The sequence below is a fragment of the Scatophagus argus genome, chromosome 1 (genome assembly GCF_020382885.2).
Source record: "Scatophagus argus isolate fScaArg1 chromosome 1, fScaArg1.pri, whole genome shotgun sequence".
Classification (NCBI taxonomy): Eukaryota; Metazoa; Chordata; class Actinopteri; family Scatophagidae; genus Scatophagus; species Scatophagus argus.
The window spans coordinates 8992084-9008355 of NC_058493.1; the positions used below are offsets into that span (position 1 = coordinate 8992084).

The 16272-nt window shown below is 40.1% G+C and overlaps 1 protein-coding gene across 1 annotated transcript; it reads left to right on the top strand.

Annotated features, from left to right (window-relative positions):
- Nucleotides 1–85: 85 nt before the first annotated feature.
- lpcat2 (lysophosphatidylcholine acyltransferase 2) lies at nucleotides 86–10844 on the top strand. Its single transcript, XM_046418018.1, has 14 exons — nucleotides 86–403; nucleotides 813–955; nucleotides 2966–3183; nucleotides 3583–3695; nucleotides 4017–4077; nucleotides 5103–5161; nucleotides 5773–5807; nucleotides 6009–6063; nucleotides 6508–6590; nucleotides 7248–7373; nucleotides 7455–7608; nucleotides 8224–8322; nucleotides 9614–9755; nucleotides 9962–10844. The coding sequence occupies exons 1-14, from the start codon at nucleotides 293–295 to the stop codon at nucleotides 10138–10140; spliced, it is 1578 nt and encodes a 525-aa protein (XP_046273974.1). The 5' UTR covers nucleotides 86–292; the 3' UTR covers nucleotides 10141–10844.
- The last annotated feature ends 5428 nt before the right edge of the window (nucleotides 10845–16272 follow it).

Here is a 16272-nt window from a genome sequence, read left to right on the forward strand (position 1 = left end):
ACGCAGCGCACAAAGTGTTGCAAATGAGCCGGCAGGGCTCGAAAAACACCCTGATCGGTCTTGAGCCCCGCAGCAAAAGCGCGTTGGAGGTGGGGCTTCTAACGCCAGACAGTCCGGCTGCTCTCGTCTGCTCGTGTCTGCGCTCGACCGGGCGATCGCCTCGTCTGATAACGAGGAGAAATGAAAGAACAGGCTCCCTGCTGAGGAAGTGAGATGATAACATAACGGCACCTCGACTTGAAAAAAACAAACCAACCCCACATTCGCCTGTCGCTTCGTTCAGTGGACTGCAATGCCGCCTCAGCGAGTGTTCGCCCTTCCGAGGCAGCAATCCCTGCTCCTGCCTGCGGTCATCAACCCGTTTGTTCAAGACACCAAACTAACCAAATCTGCTATACTTAAAGTGAGTATGACGTTTAAGTTCAATGGAAAGGCGAGCATTTGTAGAATATGGTCATCGCTTTGAGCAATACGGCACACACGGTGCTTCATCCGAAGTGTGAGATTACACACACACACACACACACACACACACACACACAGACTACCATGTAGCCAGGGCCCATAATCTCCAACGAGGCTTTGACAATCGGCTTGTAAAGCTTCGTTATGTGCAGCAGCAACAACAATGAGAGCTTTTGTGTGCTTTCCAGAAAGCAGTCCAGTGATATGGATTTACAGAGTCGTGCATGTTTTCTGCTCTGAGGTGTGTCAACAGCCAAGCTCTAGTTAACTCTGACAGCAGTCCTCCCTTTATGGTATAGGCCTGTAACTCATGGTGTGTGTTTGTGTGTGCGTCCCTCTCCACGCAGTGTGTCTTCCTGGGAATCTTCCTGGTCCCCGTTCGTGCCATCCTTCTGTCCCTGGTTCTAATGGTGACATGGCCAGTGGCTGTCATCATAACCTTCAGGCATCCCCTGAAAGGAGCCGTGGAACCAATGACAGGCTGGAGACGGTAATTAGGACGCAAACACCATGCTACTGCAAAACGGCCTCCCACGGAGCTCCCCATGCCTCACACCAGAACAGACTGGCACGAGAAGTCACACCTTTTTGATATCAAACTTAATCATTTATAAAACCTAGGTCACTGCCATATTGACACCAGTCCTGTTTATTGTACAGCATTGTAAAAATTTATTTTTATCATGGTTTCCTGAGTAAATTCAGTTCAGTTCAATTCAGTTTTATATAGTGTCAGTTCACAATAAAAGTTATGTCTTGACACTTTACAATTAGAGTAGCTCAGTTGGCATTTGAGTTTGGCCAAATGCATGTTTAGTTGCACAGGTCAGAAGCCTGCCTTGACATTTTTTTTTATTTTCTTACCAGTGCAGTGTTGTGCAAACCCGTTCTGCAAAATAACTGAATACTGTGACCATCATTTTGTCACCATATAATAAACTCCACCCAGTGCATGCAAACATAGCTTTTGTTTGAACAAATACGTTGACATTTAATTACAATATAATGACTTTCACTGCACGACAGCAGTGAATTGTACTAAAGTAAGAAGTAGCAGAAGCTGCTTTTCCCGGCTTCATAAGCTAAACAGTGAAACACAGCACAGGCAGCATATTCTCAAAATAATAGTTCCTGACATGACTTGAAGACTATGCAGCTGCTTGCAGTACTGCCAAAACATGCTTCTCTAGATCATATCTGCAGCACAGGCTCAGTTCTCTAAGAGGAAAAAGTCAAGTGGTACTAGCAGGGCTTAGTAAAAGGAACTGAAAGAGGAGTTTATCTCTTCACAAGTAGCCGAAAGTTATTATCGTGAAAGTGAATTAAATGTGTCATCCAACTGGACAGTGTGTATTTACACATTATGAATACGCTATGTAAACAAGGTACTTAGCAAGAAATAGTTCATGTATTGACATTAAATGTAAAATATCTATTGGTTTGATTGCAGTATTTTACTTTTGAGTACTAAACAGGGTCTAGCATTTTAAACCGTACAGTTGTGCAGTTTTACAACTAAAAGGAACATTTTTATGACCTTAGACCACAGCTTTTTATGTGAACATGGCCAAACACAGTGTCAGTGAGAAAAACAACGGAGGAGCTTATCTGGTCATATTATAAGTTTATGGCTTTGCTGTTAACAAGCTCAGATATTCTCAGTGTGATATGGATCTTGCAACTTGAAGTTCCTATGTGGGGTTATCCTAGAAATGTTAAAAGGCCTGTATTGCAAATTTATCTGAAAAGAAACAGCAAAATTTGTAGATCCATTTCGGATCACGGATTTCTATTTGCCGCCTTATGTTAGTTGAGTTTTCACCAACCTGTTTATTTAAAGTGCATACATCCACACTGAGCTCAAAAGTCTGAGGATCCTGCCTACTGTTGTTGCTCTGTGTATTCTGCTTATTTATGTGGTACATATCTTAACAATAATAACTTGATCAGCTGATAGTATATCAAGCTGTTGCTGATAATTGGTGTAGAAAGCTTTCCACTCTCAAAACTGTCAGGTTCCGTTAAGCTTACTGTCCCATTAGCCCAAAGATAAATGTGGCTTTAATTATTTATAGGTTAGTATACTTTGGACAAAACCTTCCACATCGTCTTTCATTATTTTGTCACATTGTCTCTTTCTATATTATGATTTCCTACCCTTTCTCTAGATTATGAGGAAGTAACAGGAACATTACAACAAGAAAGTACAAAATGTTGCAACTCTTCCTGTGTCTAAAACAGTTTTATAGAATGCATTTGTTAAAGAAAAACAGACATCTTGGTCATGGTCACATAGTGGTCCTGGAGGTGAATATTATTTGTAAAGAAAATCTAACGATTTAGTTCACAAAATGCACTGCTGTAAGAGAACACATTTTATCATGGGTGATCCCGATGTGAAACAAAGTTGTGCCTTTTGAGTCACATTTATTTTTCCATGTAGCACAATTTTCCACAGTCTCCTAAATTCAGTAATCTGAACCGTTGTGCTTATCTTCAGGTTCATGTGTCGGAAAGTGATGGCTGCCTTGGGGAGAGCGTACTACTTTTGCATGGGCTTCAGAGTGGTGGTCAAGGGCAAGCAGGTCAGCAGCAGCGAGGCCCCCATCCTGGCTGTGGCCCCACACTCCACCTTTTTTGATGGGATTGTGTGCATTGTTGCGGGCTTGCCCTCCACTGTCTCCCGTGTCGAGAACCTGGCTACACCCATATTTGGCAGTGAGACACTTTTCATTTCCTTTGTTGCTACAATAAAGCAAAGAGCGGAGGGAATTCTTGTCCTCTCAACCTCCAGAATGTGTGCGTGAAACTCGAGGACAAAGAGAAATGTGAAAAGTCTACATCATTTAGTTATTTCTATTTCAGTAACTGTACAATTTCACACCTTCTGTGACACCAGAGAACTTGTTCCACTTAGTAACTGTCACATATTATTAGTATCATTACTAAGTGACCATATAATGAAATATCCTTGCCTATTTAGTGCTAAAAATCCATGCAGTTAACTAGGGACTGGAGATGAAATAACCAGTGAAAAATATGACAACAAACACTTGGTATTTTGCTCTTATGAATGTTTTTGTTAAAGTGTGTGTGGGTGTGTTGCACTGTCTGCAGGGTTTGTGCGCTGTCTTCAGCCAGTGCTGGTGTCCAGAAAAGACCCAGATTCCAGGAAGAATACAATCCAAGAGATTGACAGCAGAGCCAAGTCAGGAGGCCACTGGCCCCAGGTCTGTCACAGCATCCCACTAGAAAGTTGCCCGTATATTAGCCTGGTATTAGAATGGATTGTAGCTGCAAAGAAAACTTACAGATAGCATCTTAGAAAGGAGCTATGTGTGAGGGGTCGTAACCCAGGATGTTGGTTTGGTGTTACAGTTTCCTTTCTCGGTTTTACAGGGCTATGCAAGGCTGACTCAAATGAAAGTATTGTTATTTCTGCAGTACACTTTGCCTGTTGTAGGCAGCCAGTTGTCTAACTTCGTATACCAGTGCATCAAAATTATACAGAATATGATTTAAACATTAACCAGCCGTGCTTTGCTCCTCAGGTTCTTATATTTCCAGAGGGAACATGTACAAATCGGTCATGTCTTATCACTTTCAAACAAGGTAAGATACAGAATGTTTTCTTTTGCAAAAAATAGCAAAATGTTAACAGACAAAAGAAAAAATACTAACAACAATAAGCTATTTACTGACAGTTCCATTTGTTGCTTACAGCAAATCTGCCATTTTCACTTAGCTTAAGTCCACTGAGCAGAAAGCTATAGAACAGAAACCACTCTTGATACTACACTGCCCCATTTGTCATCTCTGCCAGGCGTACACCTGAAGGGGATCATGCGTTTGGTCGTGTCTTTCCATGTGTATCTGTACACAGCTAATCTTTCATGTTACTGCACCCATCAGCCTTATGCTTTTTATGCAGATTCATGCCTGTATACTCAAAGACCTCTCAAGGTTTGTGATTCGCAATTTTTGAAAAAAATTTTTTTACGGACTGCTGTGTTTTATAACTCTGTTATATACTGCTGACTCCTCACTCCCCTTAACTGGCCAGTAGAGACCACAAGGGATCAACAACTTCTTCAGTCTGGAATCTTGTTTCCATTAGGGACTCTCAATACAAACGGCCTAGCAGAATTATTTCTCTGTTACAGAGTACCTGTTCCTATTAGATGATTCACAGTGCCAAATTTATCTCCCTTGAGAGTCATTTGTGTTGTAAATTCATGTAAATATTGATAAGAGTTCTCATAAGCCTATCATGAAGATTAGACTTTTGTCTGTTTGGTGTGATTTGCTACTTCATGATATGAATTACATAGCAAAAGGCTTTTCCAGCAGTTGGCTAGACTAAAAACAAGGCTTACCTTGTCTGTTGCAGGTTGCAGATCACATTTTGGCCTTTGTCATGGTTCAGAAACTGACATCCAAGTTTACTATCAGTGATATTTTAGTTCATTACATGATGTGGTTTGTGCATGGACTTGTCAACTGATATATATAAGCTGGTATATAAGAAGTTTTTAAGGAAAGTGAGAGAATTGGTTTTATTTAGCCATACAGGACACAACAGTTCAGCTTTCAGTCATTTATAATGAAAAATAACAGTGTCCTTGTTTTTATACTAGGTGCCTTTATCCCAGGGGTCCCTGTGCAGCCTGTGCTTATTAGATATCCCAACACACTGGTAAGTAATTGTGGTTTTAATGCAGCATTAATGTATTTCACCTCACATCTTGAGAGCAAACCTGACAAGAGTCCATGCTGTACTAGTTTGCACAGAAGATACATATATTGAGGCAGAGTCAATAGATGAAATACATCCTGTTGGGTTACAGTAGAGAGAGATGCACGAGGTACAGCAGCTTATCTTGATTGATTATTTGAATTTCCTGACATGCCAACAGGATTAATCAGGATCTGATGTTGAATAAGGTCACACACACACTTGAGGTTCAGGCAATGAAATTGTTTGGAGTAAAGCAGCTGTCCTCCTGATAAATCCTGAGCTCCTGCAGAAGTGTCTAAAATTTATTCTGTTTCCTTTGGAGAATTTCGTCTGCCTTGTCAAATTTATAACTGCAGCTTTTAGTTTTGGAGGTGTCAGCTTCCGCATTTGAAGATGGAGATATTCCAAAAGAAAAAAAATATATATCTGAACAGTTTTTCATGCTCCATCTTTGCTTGCTTGCTTAGAAGCAGTGTGATAGCAAAACTAGTAGCACAGCTGTATCACACACAGCATGTGTAGCCAATCCTTCCGTCTCAGGAGGCTCTCCACTTTGTTTTTTCCTCCAGGACACAGTGACTTGGACTTGGCAGGGTTTCACCTCGTAAGTATGCTTTTAATATTTGTGTATCTGGAAAAGTTTTTCATAGTTGACCTATACTGTGTACTATAGTATGGTGAAGGTGGTGTCTGCTGCAACCTATTCTTGGACAATAAACATGATTGTAACACAATAACTGCTACGTAATTTAACAAGTGTTGCTATTATTGAATTAACCGACTGTCCTGCTTGCGTTGTGTGCAGGAGGACACTGCTGCTGCTGACTCTGTGCCAGCTGTACACCACAGTAGAGATAGAGGTAACAGGCATTCCCATGTTTACGATATACTGGCAAAGACACTACAAACAAACTGTTGTTCTTTTAGACGTTGCAGAATGGTTTTATAAAAAAAAAAATTATGTGAGGAGTGATTCATGATTTTTCTCCAGTGTGCTGCTTGATATAACTGCCAGTGGTCGTCCACCACGCATTTCATTCTGGAGACCATTGGTTGGCTTTTTAAAAATTATTTCAGCCTTAATTTTAGCATATGCTAATGAGTTCAAATAAAGAAAGTTAAGAATGTAACCTTAAGTTGCTGAATTATAGCCATTGGATGTTATGCTGTACTCCAAGATAATATATGAACCAGATGTGGTGTCTGCATTCGCAGATTTGGTTTCTTTGCTGAGAATTGGTAATTTACTTTCTGCTTGATCTTTCTTGTGACATTTTTCATCTGTCTCTGTCTCTGTTTTTCAGTTCTTGCCGCCACATATCCCTACAGAGGAGGAGAAAAGAACCCCAGTTCTGTTTGCCAGCAGAGTGCGTGATACTATGGCCCAGTAAGTGCCCACTGGCCTTAAATGCTTCTATAGCTTGAGCACACAGTATAAATCTGTGCAGTAAAAAATATATATAAAAAATAACAAATAAATATATACTGCAAAAATATATCTACTCCAAACTCTAATAAATCCAATGTAATTTGATGATAAAACTAAGTAAGTAGTGAGTGGTGGATATTATGCTGTTTAATATGATTTTATTTCATTTTAATTAAACCAACAATTTTGCATTTTTACTGACATTCTAACTACATTATTGTATAGGGTGTTTGCTTATTGCATTCCTCTGATCTGTCTGACTTTTTCATATCTTCCTGGCTTGCTCCATCCAACTCTTCACAAACATTTGAGCAGTACATTTTAAGATAAGATCAGATAATAATAATTTTAATTAAATTCAATTCAGTTTATTTATATAGCGCCAATTCACAACAAAAGTTATCTCATGACACTTTCCAATTTGAGCAGGTCTAGACCAAACTCTTTAATAAGAAGTTTGGGTGTTAACAAACAGGAACAGGAGTACAGATAACTGGATGAAACTAATTCTATATTGTATATGTACATAGTATATAAAAGAAAAACGAGAAATCATTAAATAGAAACTATACAAGAGCAGTTAAACTGTTTTACTTGCAAACTGTGTGCATTCAGGGCTTTGGGAGTTCCAGTAACAGACCACACATATGAAGACTGCCGTCTGATGATCTCAGCTGGCGAGCTAACACTGCCCATGGAGGCCGGCCTGGTTGAGTTCACCAAAATTAGCCGTAAACTCAAGTAAGAGCATCTCATTTAGGTACACTGTTGGAATCACCAGGCACAATGACACATACGCCTGCTTGTCCCCTGCTTCCCCAGTCTGAAGTGGGACAATTTGAGGAAAGAGCTGGAGAGTTTCGCAGCCATGGCCAGCTCGTGTAAAGGGGGTCGAATCACCATCGAGGAGTTCGCCAGATTCCTAAAGCTACCTGTCAACCCAGCCCTCGAGGAGCTATTTGCACTGTTTGACAGAGTAAGAGACATGTATATAAATAGTACTATTATGAATGACTATGAAATACTGAAGTTGCTTTGTTGGCACACAGGCGGGGTTTTGGAAATGGCCTTAGTACCTTAAAAAACTGTAGGCCCTGACACAGCCTTAAGGAAGCACTCTATAAATAGCTGATAAATAATGTGAAACAACCTTAATATTCACTTTGCAGAATCCCATACACATTACATCACTGCATATCATATGTACCACTGAAAGTAGAACTGGGTCATCATGGCGTGAGTTCAGGATTGCTACAGCATGGAGTAGGAAACTATGATCAAAGTAGTTTGGCCTCTTTCCTTGGTATGTCTACCAGAGGTTTGGGTGGAAAGAGAAGCCTAAAAGTGCAGCACAGCCTCTAACGTCAAGTTCAATGAGAACCCTTTTTCAGAAAATATGTGTCTTATAACTTTCCAATCTTATTTTGTATGACTGTTTAAATTCCTCATGCTCCCCTTCATATTCAAAACTGTAGATACCAGAGAAAAGTCTATAATTCTAAACCATGAAGTGTAAAGTACTAGCTATTATTATAATCTGTGCATTGACTGTCTTAAGGATTTTTATTGCTGTTTCTTTCACTCTTTCCAGAATGGAGATGGCACCGTTGACTTCAGAGAGTATGTCATTGGCGTGACCATCTTGTGTCGACCAGCTAACACTGAAGATGTTCTTCGAATGGCTTTCCAGGTAAGGAAGAAATATTCTCACACTACTTAGATCCTGCTGGGTCTGAGCAGAACTATATTTTAATGTAAATGATATGGTCATGGCATCCACTTTGTTGGGTCAACTAAGATAGGACAACACAGATGCCATAAGACTTCTTCTCTGTGTGAAAATAGCCTGAATTCTGTTATCAACATCTGTATCAGAAATGTTCCATGAGGGTTATACTGATTCAAATGCATCATTTATTTCCTGCTTCTGTTTGTGTTTTAATGCTGAATATTTTTGGACCAGATTTAATCATTCTATCCATGCTAAACTGTAGTTGTAGTACAATGTAAAGCAGACAGTTTCAAAGAGTCAAAATGGAGGATGCAAAGGCAGACAGGACAGCAGGGTAAAATGAACAAAAAGACTTTCATAAATAAGCAAACAAAAGAAGACAAACTAAAGAGCTGAAGAGGCAAAAAGAATAATCCATAGCACAGAGGAAAACAGAAAAACAGACAGGAGGAAAGACAAAGCACTGCTTATATAGACAAAGCAGACTAGACACAGGTGAAGGCAATCAGGGTGGGACAAGCAATCAAAATAGGAGGGAAAACAGACAATGACAGGAAATGAGATAAGCTAGGCCTTTATTAGTTCTGCACTGGGAAATTCACATTGTTATGGCAGCACAAGGATAGCAAAAATAAAGGTACAGGTAGGTCAAGTAAAGAAAGATATATAAAATAAAAAAAACTAACCTGTCAAAAACATATGATACACACCCACGAATTCCTCAATGAAATGAAAATCTGAATAACACACAAGCTTAGGAAAACCATGACAGTAATCAGAAACGGCAATGAGTGATCTATAACATATACAATGTTTACCTTTTATACTGCATATAAACAGAAATTACCCCTAACCCTAACCCTATTACCATTAAGATGCAAAAAAAAGCTCTAAATTTGAACAAATTCACCAACCCCATCTTTCATTTGATATGACAGCACAATACTGTAGGAAGAACAGAGGCAGCATTCAGAGAGGCTTGGATAATGTCAAGTTAACAGTGTGTGTCTGTTGTGTGGAGCATGGAGTCATTTTACTGGCCATAAGGTCAAATGTGGCTTTGGACAAACAGCCCTGGTGTTTATGTAATGTGACTGAATTTTTTTTTCTTGTCTAACTAATTCAGCAAAAGTGATTTTCTCCAACCACCACCATCCATTTTTACACCTTAAACAACTTTGTTTCTCCAAGCATACAAAAACTGGAAAGTGAAATACACCTTTCTCTGTTTCTGTTCTTTCTCACACAGCTGTTTGATACAGATGAGGATGAAAGAATCACACGAGAGGAGTTTACTGCTTTGTTGCGCTCAGCTCTGGGTGTGTCAGATTTAAACATGGCCAAGCTCTTCAAGGAGATTGATGCTGACGGCTCTGGTTTCATCACCTTCAGTGAGTACACTCTGGCTTAAGACAAAAGGTCAGACTCCAAACTACATTTTGGTCTTTTGACCTCCGTTTTTATTTCCACCAGGTTGTTATGGAATGGGAGTATCTGCAGTTAATAAAAATATCAGCTATTTTATCATCATTTTTACTTTCCTTACCCCCAAGTTACACTGTATCCCAATGCTTTTGTGTGTGCCTGTGTTTTTCAGGTGAATTTCAAGGCTTTGCCATGACCCACCCGGAGTACGCCAAGCTGTTCACCACTTACCTGGAGCTTCAGAGGTACCAAGCGATCCGGGAGGCGAGGCCAGGTGATCTTGAGTTGGCTGGTCAGATGAGTTCAGGGGAACAACAGGAAGAAAGCACCTCTGACAAAAAAGATGACTGAGACTGGGGATGATCCCAGACTCCCTTTGCCACTGCACTGAGAATAAAAATTTTAAAGATTCATCTACCCCTAGCAAATTTGAATCATTTGCCACAGCAGAGCCATATTTTAGGTTATGTGATTGCCTTTTTTAGATGTTTTTAGAGTGCTTCTATTTTCAAGTTTAGTGCCTTATAGAGATTTTGAAGAACCACTTCACCCAAGCTACTGCACAAGAAATGTCTTCTTTTAATCCTTTCATGTTTTGTGTGTTTTGGTCATGTGTCCAAATAAAAAAGCAAATAAAAGGCTAGTCAGAGGATGAAACTATGTCACAAAACTTCTGTGGACACTGTTTAGTGTTTTAACTGTCTAAGCTCTGCATATGTCAGAGAGTCAGAGTTCTCATGTTAGTAACAGTATTTTATGATGTGCTTCAATATCTTTTTTCCAAATTAAACTGCCTCTCGACTTGGATACATCATTCTGTGTACCAGGAGTTTGACCTTACTTGGACTTAGATGAACGTAGCTTTGTGTACCTTCTCCTTTGTCTTTGTGATCCTCTGTAAATGAGTGAAAAATTGCCAAACCAACACCTTTTTAAATATAAGCAAAGAGTCCTCATGCTTCTGTGTGTAATTAGTGTACAGTAAGCTTTATTAAGATCTTTCCAAGCTGGCAACCCACATATGTCCTGTATTAAAGTTCTATCTACGAAGAGCATACATGCTGTGCATTACACTTTTTTCCAGCGCTCAGGGACACAGACCTTGTAAGACGGCTGTATAATTAGCCAGAGGTTTGCTTTGCATGTGTATCCATTTGCATTTCTACTGAAGATTGTTGTTGCTGATACAGCAGCATGTCTGCGCAGCTTTAAGCTAACTACAACAAACCAGCCACTGAAAATAGGGCAATTTGTGAGCAAAAAGGCAACAGGGCTTCCTCACAACGGCATATTCCTATGGGGTATGCTTTCAAATTAACAAGCAGCACTGTTATTTATTTAGCAAGGTGCATTGCAATTATGTGATTTCATTTTTGTTAACACTGCAAAGTTTGCTTTTTAAAATAAAAAAGAATACATTCTAACTCTCCCTGTGTATTTATACTCACTACTGGAGGAACTTGAAATGACTTTCATAGACTTTGTTTATAATGAGGCATACTGTAGGTGCAATGGAGGGGATGCAGCTGTACCGCTGGTTCCCTAAATCACCACCAGGTGGCAGTAGCTCTCTATGTTCTGCTTGTTGGTTTCAGTTTGAGCTTAAAATCCTTTGTCATTTTGGCCTGTCCTTTACATGAATGTTCTTGAAGTTCTGGTCAGTCAGATTAAAGTTGAAGCTAGTATTAAAAGCAATGGACTTAGGCAGATATTCTGCATATATTGACTTTTTTTTTTGGCTTACCTAAGAGTCATGACTCCAAACATGAAAAGCTTTGAACCGAATCATTAAAAGTACCCAGGAAAAGTTTAAGTTGCAGCAGCAAGTTTCACATTTAATCACTGGTAACCCCCTGTCCTAAAACAAAGGGAAAGACGTGAATGATATCTGTTAACATTTTTCTATTTTCACACCAGCAGAAAATAAAGTGAATCTTTAAGCTTGAACAGACACATTTCAAGGAATTAGACTGCATACAATGGAATGAAAGATTCTAAAGTTTGTTTCTGTTGTTAAACACCATTTGTTCTATTCTGTCAATATAAATTATAAAGAAGGGAGATTTTGTGTAAACCATGTAAATCTGTCTATAGAAAACATTTTTATCAGATAGTCTCTTCCTTTTGTAACACAGAAGTTTTCTATCTGCTTGTTGGTCATAGCTGAAACCATGAATCCATTCTGGCCCAACTGCTTATTGGACTGTAAAGAGGCCATGATGCCAATGTAAACCTATAGCGCCTGAATGTGCTCCCATGCATACAAACACAGGCACAGACACACACACACACACACACACACACACATAAGCACAGTCTTGCTCCATATGCACACAGGAGGCTGAAATGAATGATGGCGAACTGGTTGCTTCATTAAAAGCCCGCTGTTAGACAAACTGTGATTACCAGCTGTGATTTCCAACTTCAATTTGTTTTAACCTTTTCAAACGTACAGAGGCTCATTTCATTTTAATCAAAATTGATGAGATGGCATGGAATCAATTAAGTCACATTGTTGCCGCACTTACAGCGGTCTTCCCTACCCACAGCACCCGCACTCCTCTTTGGTCCCACACCACTCTGTCCTCTCTCTTTCCTCTGTATGGCTGTTGTATATTGCTGTATCCATTTCAGCCCTGCCTGGGGGGTGATCCTGTCACAGCTGATTGTGGGAGATATGTGTTGGTAAATCTGATTTGGTCTCCTCAGGACCTGAAGTGAGTGAGCAGCCTGTGTTTGTGGACCCACGCTGGACACAGGTCTCATCCAGACAAGGGACTATCTGTGCTAGGCTGGGAAAGAAAGGTCAGAAGCGACAGGCCTCGCTGTTAAATTGATGTGACACAACTGTGTGCCTCAATTTAACCAGGTAGCTCAACTGTCTCAGACAAAATCAGGAATCCTATCTGAGTTTCACCTGACAAGTTTACACCCAGTCAATGATTTATTTCCAAATCGCTGAGGGTATTTTACCTGGTGTGTAGTGTTGATGGTCTTTAGAGGGTAAATACTGCATGTATTGCCACAAGTTTATTAATACCAGCTTAAAGTGCATCTATCCATTGTGACTATGACCACATGTTTTACATCTCTGTATGAACACTATATATGCTGTCCTTGCCCTAGATGCACATTTTACCTGCATGAATACAGAAACAGAATCCAATGTTGACTCTCTGTTAGTGCTATGATTCCATAGACAATTTCAAACGAAAAGCAACCGGGCTTCACTAACACAAGGAATTTTAAAGAATGTTGCATAAGAGGATGTTTTTTGGCTTTATGTCCCTACAGAATGGACCTTTCTCGGTAAAACAACAGGATACCTGGGTGTGGGTCTATACACTGCTGTGACCCCTCCTTTGTCCTATGTGGTGAGCATGGATGTGCAGCCCCAAACATTCTGCACAGTGTGCATTAACATTATTCTACAGGTTAGAGGAGTTTGGGTAAGTTGCTGGCTGTAGTCACAGAGTGAGCGAAAATACGCAATGCACTGGATGTTAAATGCATTTAATGGTATTCACTCCTATACCCCCTACATGACTGAAGCAATGATTTACAGTGAGTGAAACATTCAGACACAAGATGCTTTGTTTTTCATGGCTGTCGTCATCCATTGGAAATATTCTACATGTGCTGGACATTATTTTACACAGCATGATACGCTGAATATTTTGGCAAATTTTGAAACATCAAGTATAATTTGCAATAAAATCCTCTGAATTTCGACAATACTTGGCAGCTTGAAATATTTTTGTAATGATGGGCCCACTGTTTTGTCCTCGCACGAAACAGACATGGCTTCCATCCAGCTGCTCGGTCCAAAAAGTTCATTTAACTCCTGTGGGTGTTGTCTTCTGTAGATGCTGGCATGGTGTGGTTTTTTTACATGTCCTGCACTCGCAAACACACACACCCTCACAACAGCACACACATCTCGCACCACCTTTGACTCCTGCAGGCTTGAGCTTCGCAAGCTGTCTCCTTCAGCTCTTAGGGGAGTTCCTCCAAACCTCATTGTTACGTTTCCTTATCGCACTCGATGACACCTTGTTGATTTTCTCTCTTCTATTATGCTCTCAGGAAAGTGATTGTTCCTCATTTCCTGCGTGATGGTTTATAGGAACAGTGAAGGTCCCTGGCGAGGGCAAGGTTTGAGGAACCGTATGAAACATCAGTGGTCCAACACTGTTTTCTTGTTCAGTGTTTTGGGTCTTTCAGATCTCTGTTTTTGATTATTTTCCAGATGTTTTCAGATGACAGGCAACAACTTTTCCTGTGTAACGTTCAAGGATGGGTTAGCTTGAGGTTGTGGAAAAGACATTTGTCTTTTACTTGTCAGTGAGAGTGGCCAAATAAGGTGTGGAAGTGTTTATATGATCCAAATAAACTCAAACGCATCCCTCTGCGCTCTGAGACAAGAGATTTCTACTGTCGAAACCTAGTATGATGTAATGTGGCATTTAGGACTGTGCAAGAGTAAGAGAAAATTTCAAATATGAGAATTAAATTAAAAAGAGAAGTTTATTCTGAATCTATTCTTTCGTCTGAATTTTACTGTGAGACTTGTCAGTCAAAAAGCCTTTCTTTTTTCTTTTTTCAAGCACTCTCACAGTTCAAACAGCAGTCATGCCAATCCTCCTGCTGTGAAGTCTCCCTTTTTGTGCCCCCTAATTACTACTCACCATTCAATCTCAAATTGTGTGTACCCCTCTATTGTGTCCTCTATTCACAAACCTCTTGGGGACTAAAGGGGTGTAACCTGCTGAAAGATAAAACTCTTTGACATATAGTTGAATCTGGTTATTATTTGAAACATTATGAAGACAGTGGCACCACACTGATTTTGGAGCGTAGGTGCCGGCTGAAGCCCAAGATCAAGTGTTGCTAAGGATCGCACTGAAATGGCCAGCACCTACTTGTGGTGCATACACACATTTTCCAGATGTGCTGCTGAGAATATTACTCTATGAGACTGGACACCTGACTTGCACTGCTGTTTCCTCTCACTTAATGTATAAAGCATGCAGGGAATACGACTTAACATTGCTGAAGTGCTTAAATCTTTGCAGATACCAGTCAAGCCCAGATAGAGAAGCTTAGTGACACTCCTCCTTTCGTGAGGCCTGGAGAGATTTAAACCAGAGTTTTAATGGGGTGCAAAACAAAACAAACCCCACTCAGTGCTAATACCATGACCTGATTACGATGTCGTAATGACATGGTACTTTAAGTACATGGAATGACAAAATAAGAAATGGCCCTCAATGTCAGAATGTTACTTTTTTAAAAAATATCAATGTGCTCTTTCCTAATTTTAGAATCCCGGCTCACACATACACAGCACAATCTGTAAGGTTTCAGTTAAGCTGTGCTGTGAAACATCTAATAAATGGTCATTCTAAGTCATTCTTAACTGTACCATTTGAGTTAAGGTGCTTTTTATGATGTAAGCTTGACACTAATGGTAGAGTTAATAGGTTTTACTGAGACTGAAACTGTGAGGTCATCTAAACACTCAGAGAGGTGGGTGAAAGGTCATGATGTAGTGGTGTGTATATGTGTGTGTGTGTTTACGGAAGGAGTTGGGAGTTATTATCGGTTTAGGTGGCTCTAGTTTATTAGGTAATGTAAAGAAGTAGCAGCGCATGCTTAAGAACAGGCAGCAGAACAGAAAGAAGCAGCAGTGGAGATATTAGCCGTGACCCTAACCAAATGCAAAGGTTAAACCCAGAGGGTTCACAGCTTGACTGCTGAGAGGCTGTGTCTTCTTTCATTAGCTTCTCATTCTCAGGCCAACATGGAGAAGCCCGACCCTTAAGACGCAGGCAGAAGCAGACATCCAGGATATCCAAGGTAAAGCTTGATGAATGATATCATATTGCCTCAAGCAGCCCTGTACGCATCTACGAGAGCAGCATGATGGTCAAGGTTACACACTGTTGTTGTCTGTTCTCAGTATGTCACCTATGTGACGTGTACACCTGTTTTACATCTGTATGTCATTTCTAAGGAACAGTTTCTAATAAACTATGCTATTGTAAACTACCTTGAAATTGTAACAAACCCAGCTGCTGCATGCACTGCAACACACAAGTAGATTTAGAAATACACTCACCACCACATACTATTATGGTCTTAACACAAAACATTTGGTCTTTCTTGGCTCGAGATATCTGACAGTACAAAGCAAAGCGCAAAAGAATAGAACTAATTCACAAGACAACAACAGTAATAACACATTATCCACCAGTGTTACCTGTTCCTTTGCTTTACCATTGCTGCAGTTATTCAATCTTCACAAACAAAATGCCCCAAACCAGCCCTGTTAGGGTTTTATAAAACAAGCACTGGAGAGCAAAGAGGACATTCATTGACTTTAATGGGATGACCTGATCAACCATATCTAATAGAAATCATTGCCACTGGCAAAAGCTGCTGTAGAATTGAATTACACATGGAACACAATGCTTTTACGGC

Excerpts from the sequence above, each read along its gene's own strand:
- lpcat2 (XM_046418018.1), top strand. The coding sequence starts at position 293 with ATGCCGCCTCAGCGAGTGTTCGCCCTTCCGAGGCAGCAATCCCTGCTC. Across the intron at positions 7,609-8,223 it reads TATTTGCACTGTTTGACAGA|AATGGAGATGGCACCGTTGA; the intron begins GTAAGAGACATG and ends CACTCTTTCCAG. Across the intron at positions 8,323-9,613 it reads TTCTTCGAATGGCTTTCCAG|CTGTTTGATACAGATGAGGA; the intron begins GTAAGGAAGAAA and ends TTTCTCACACAG.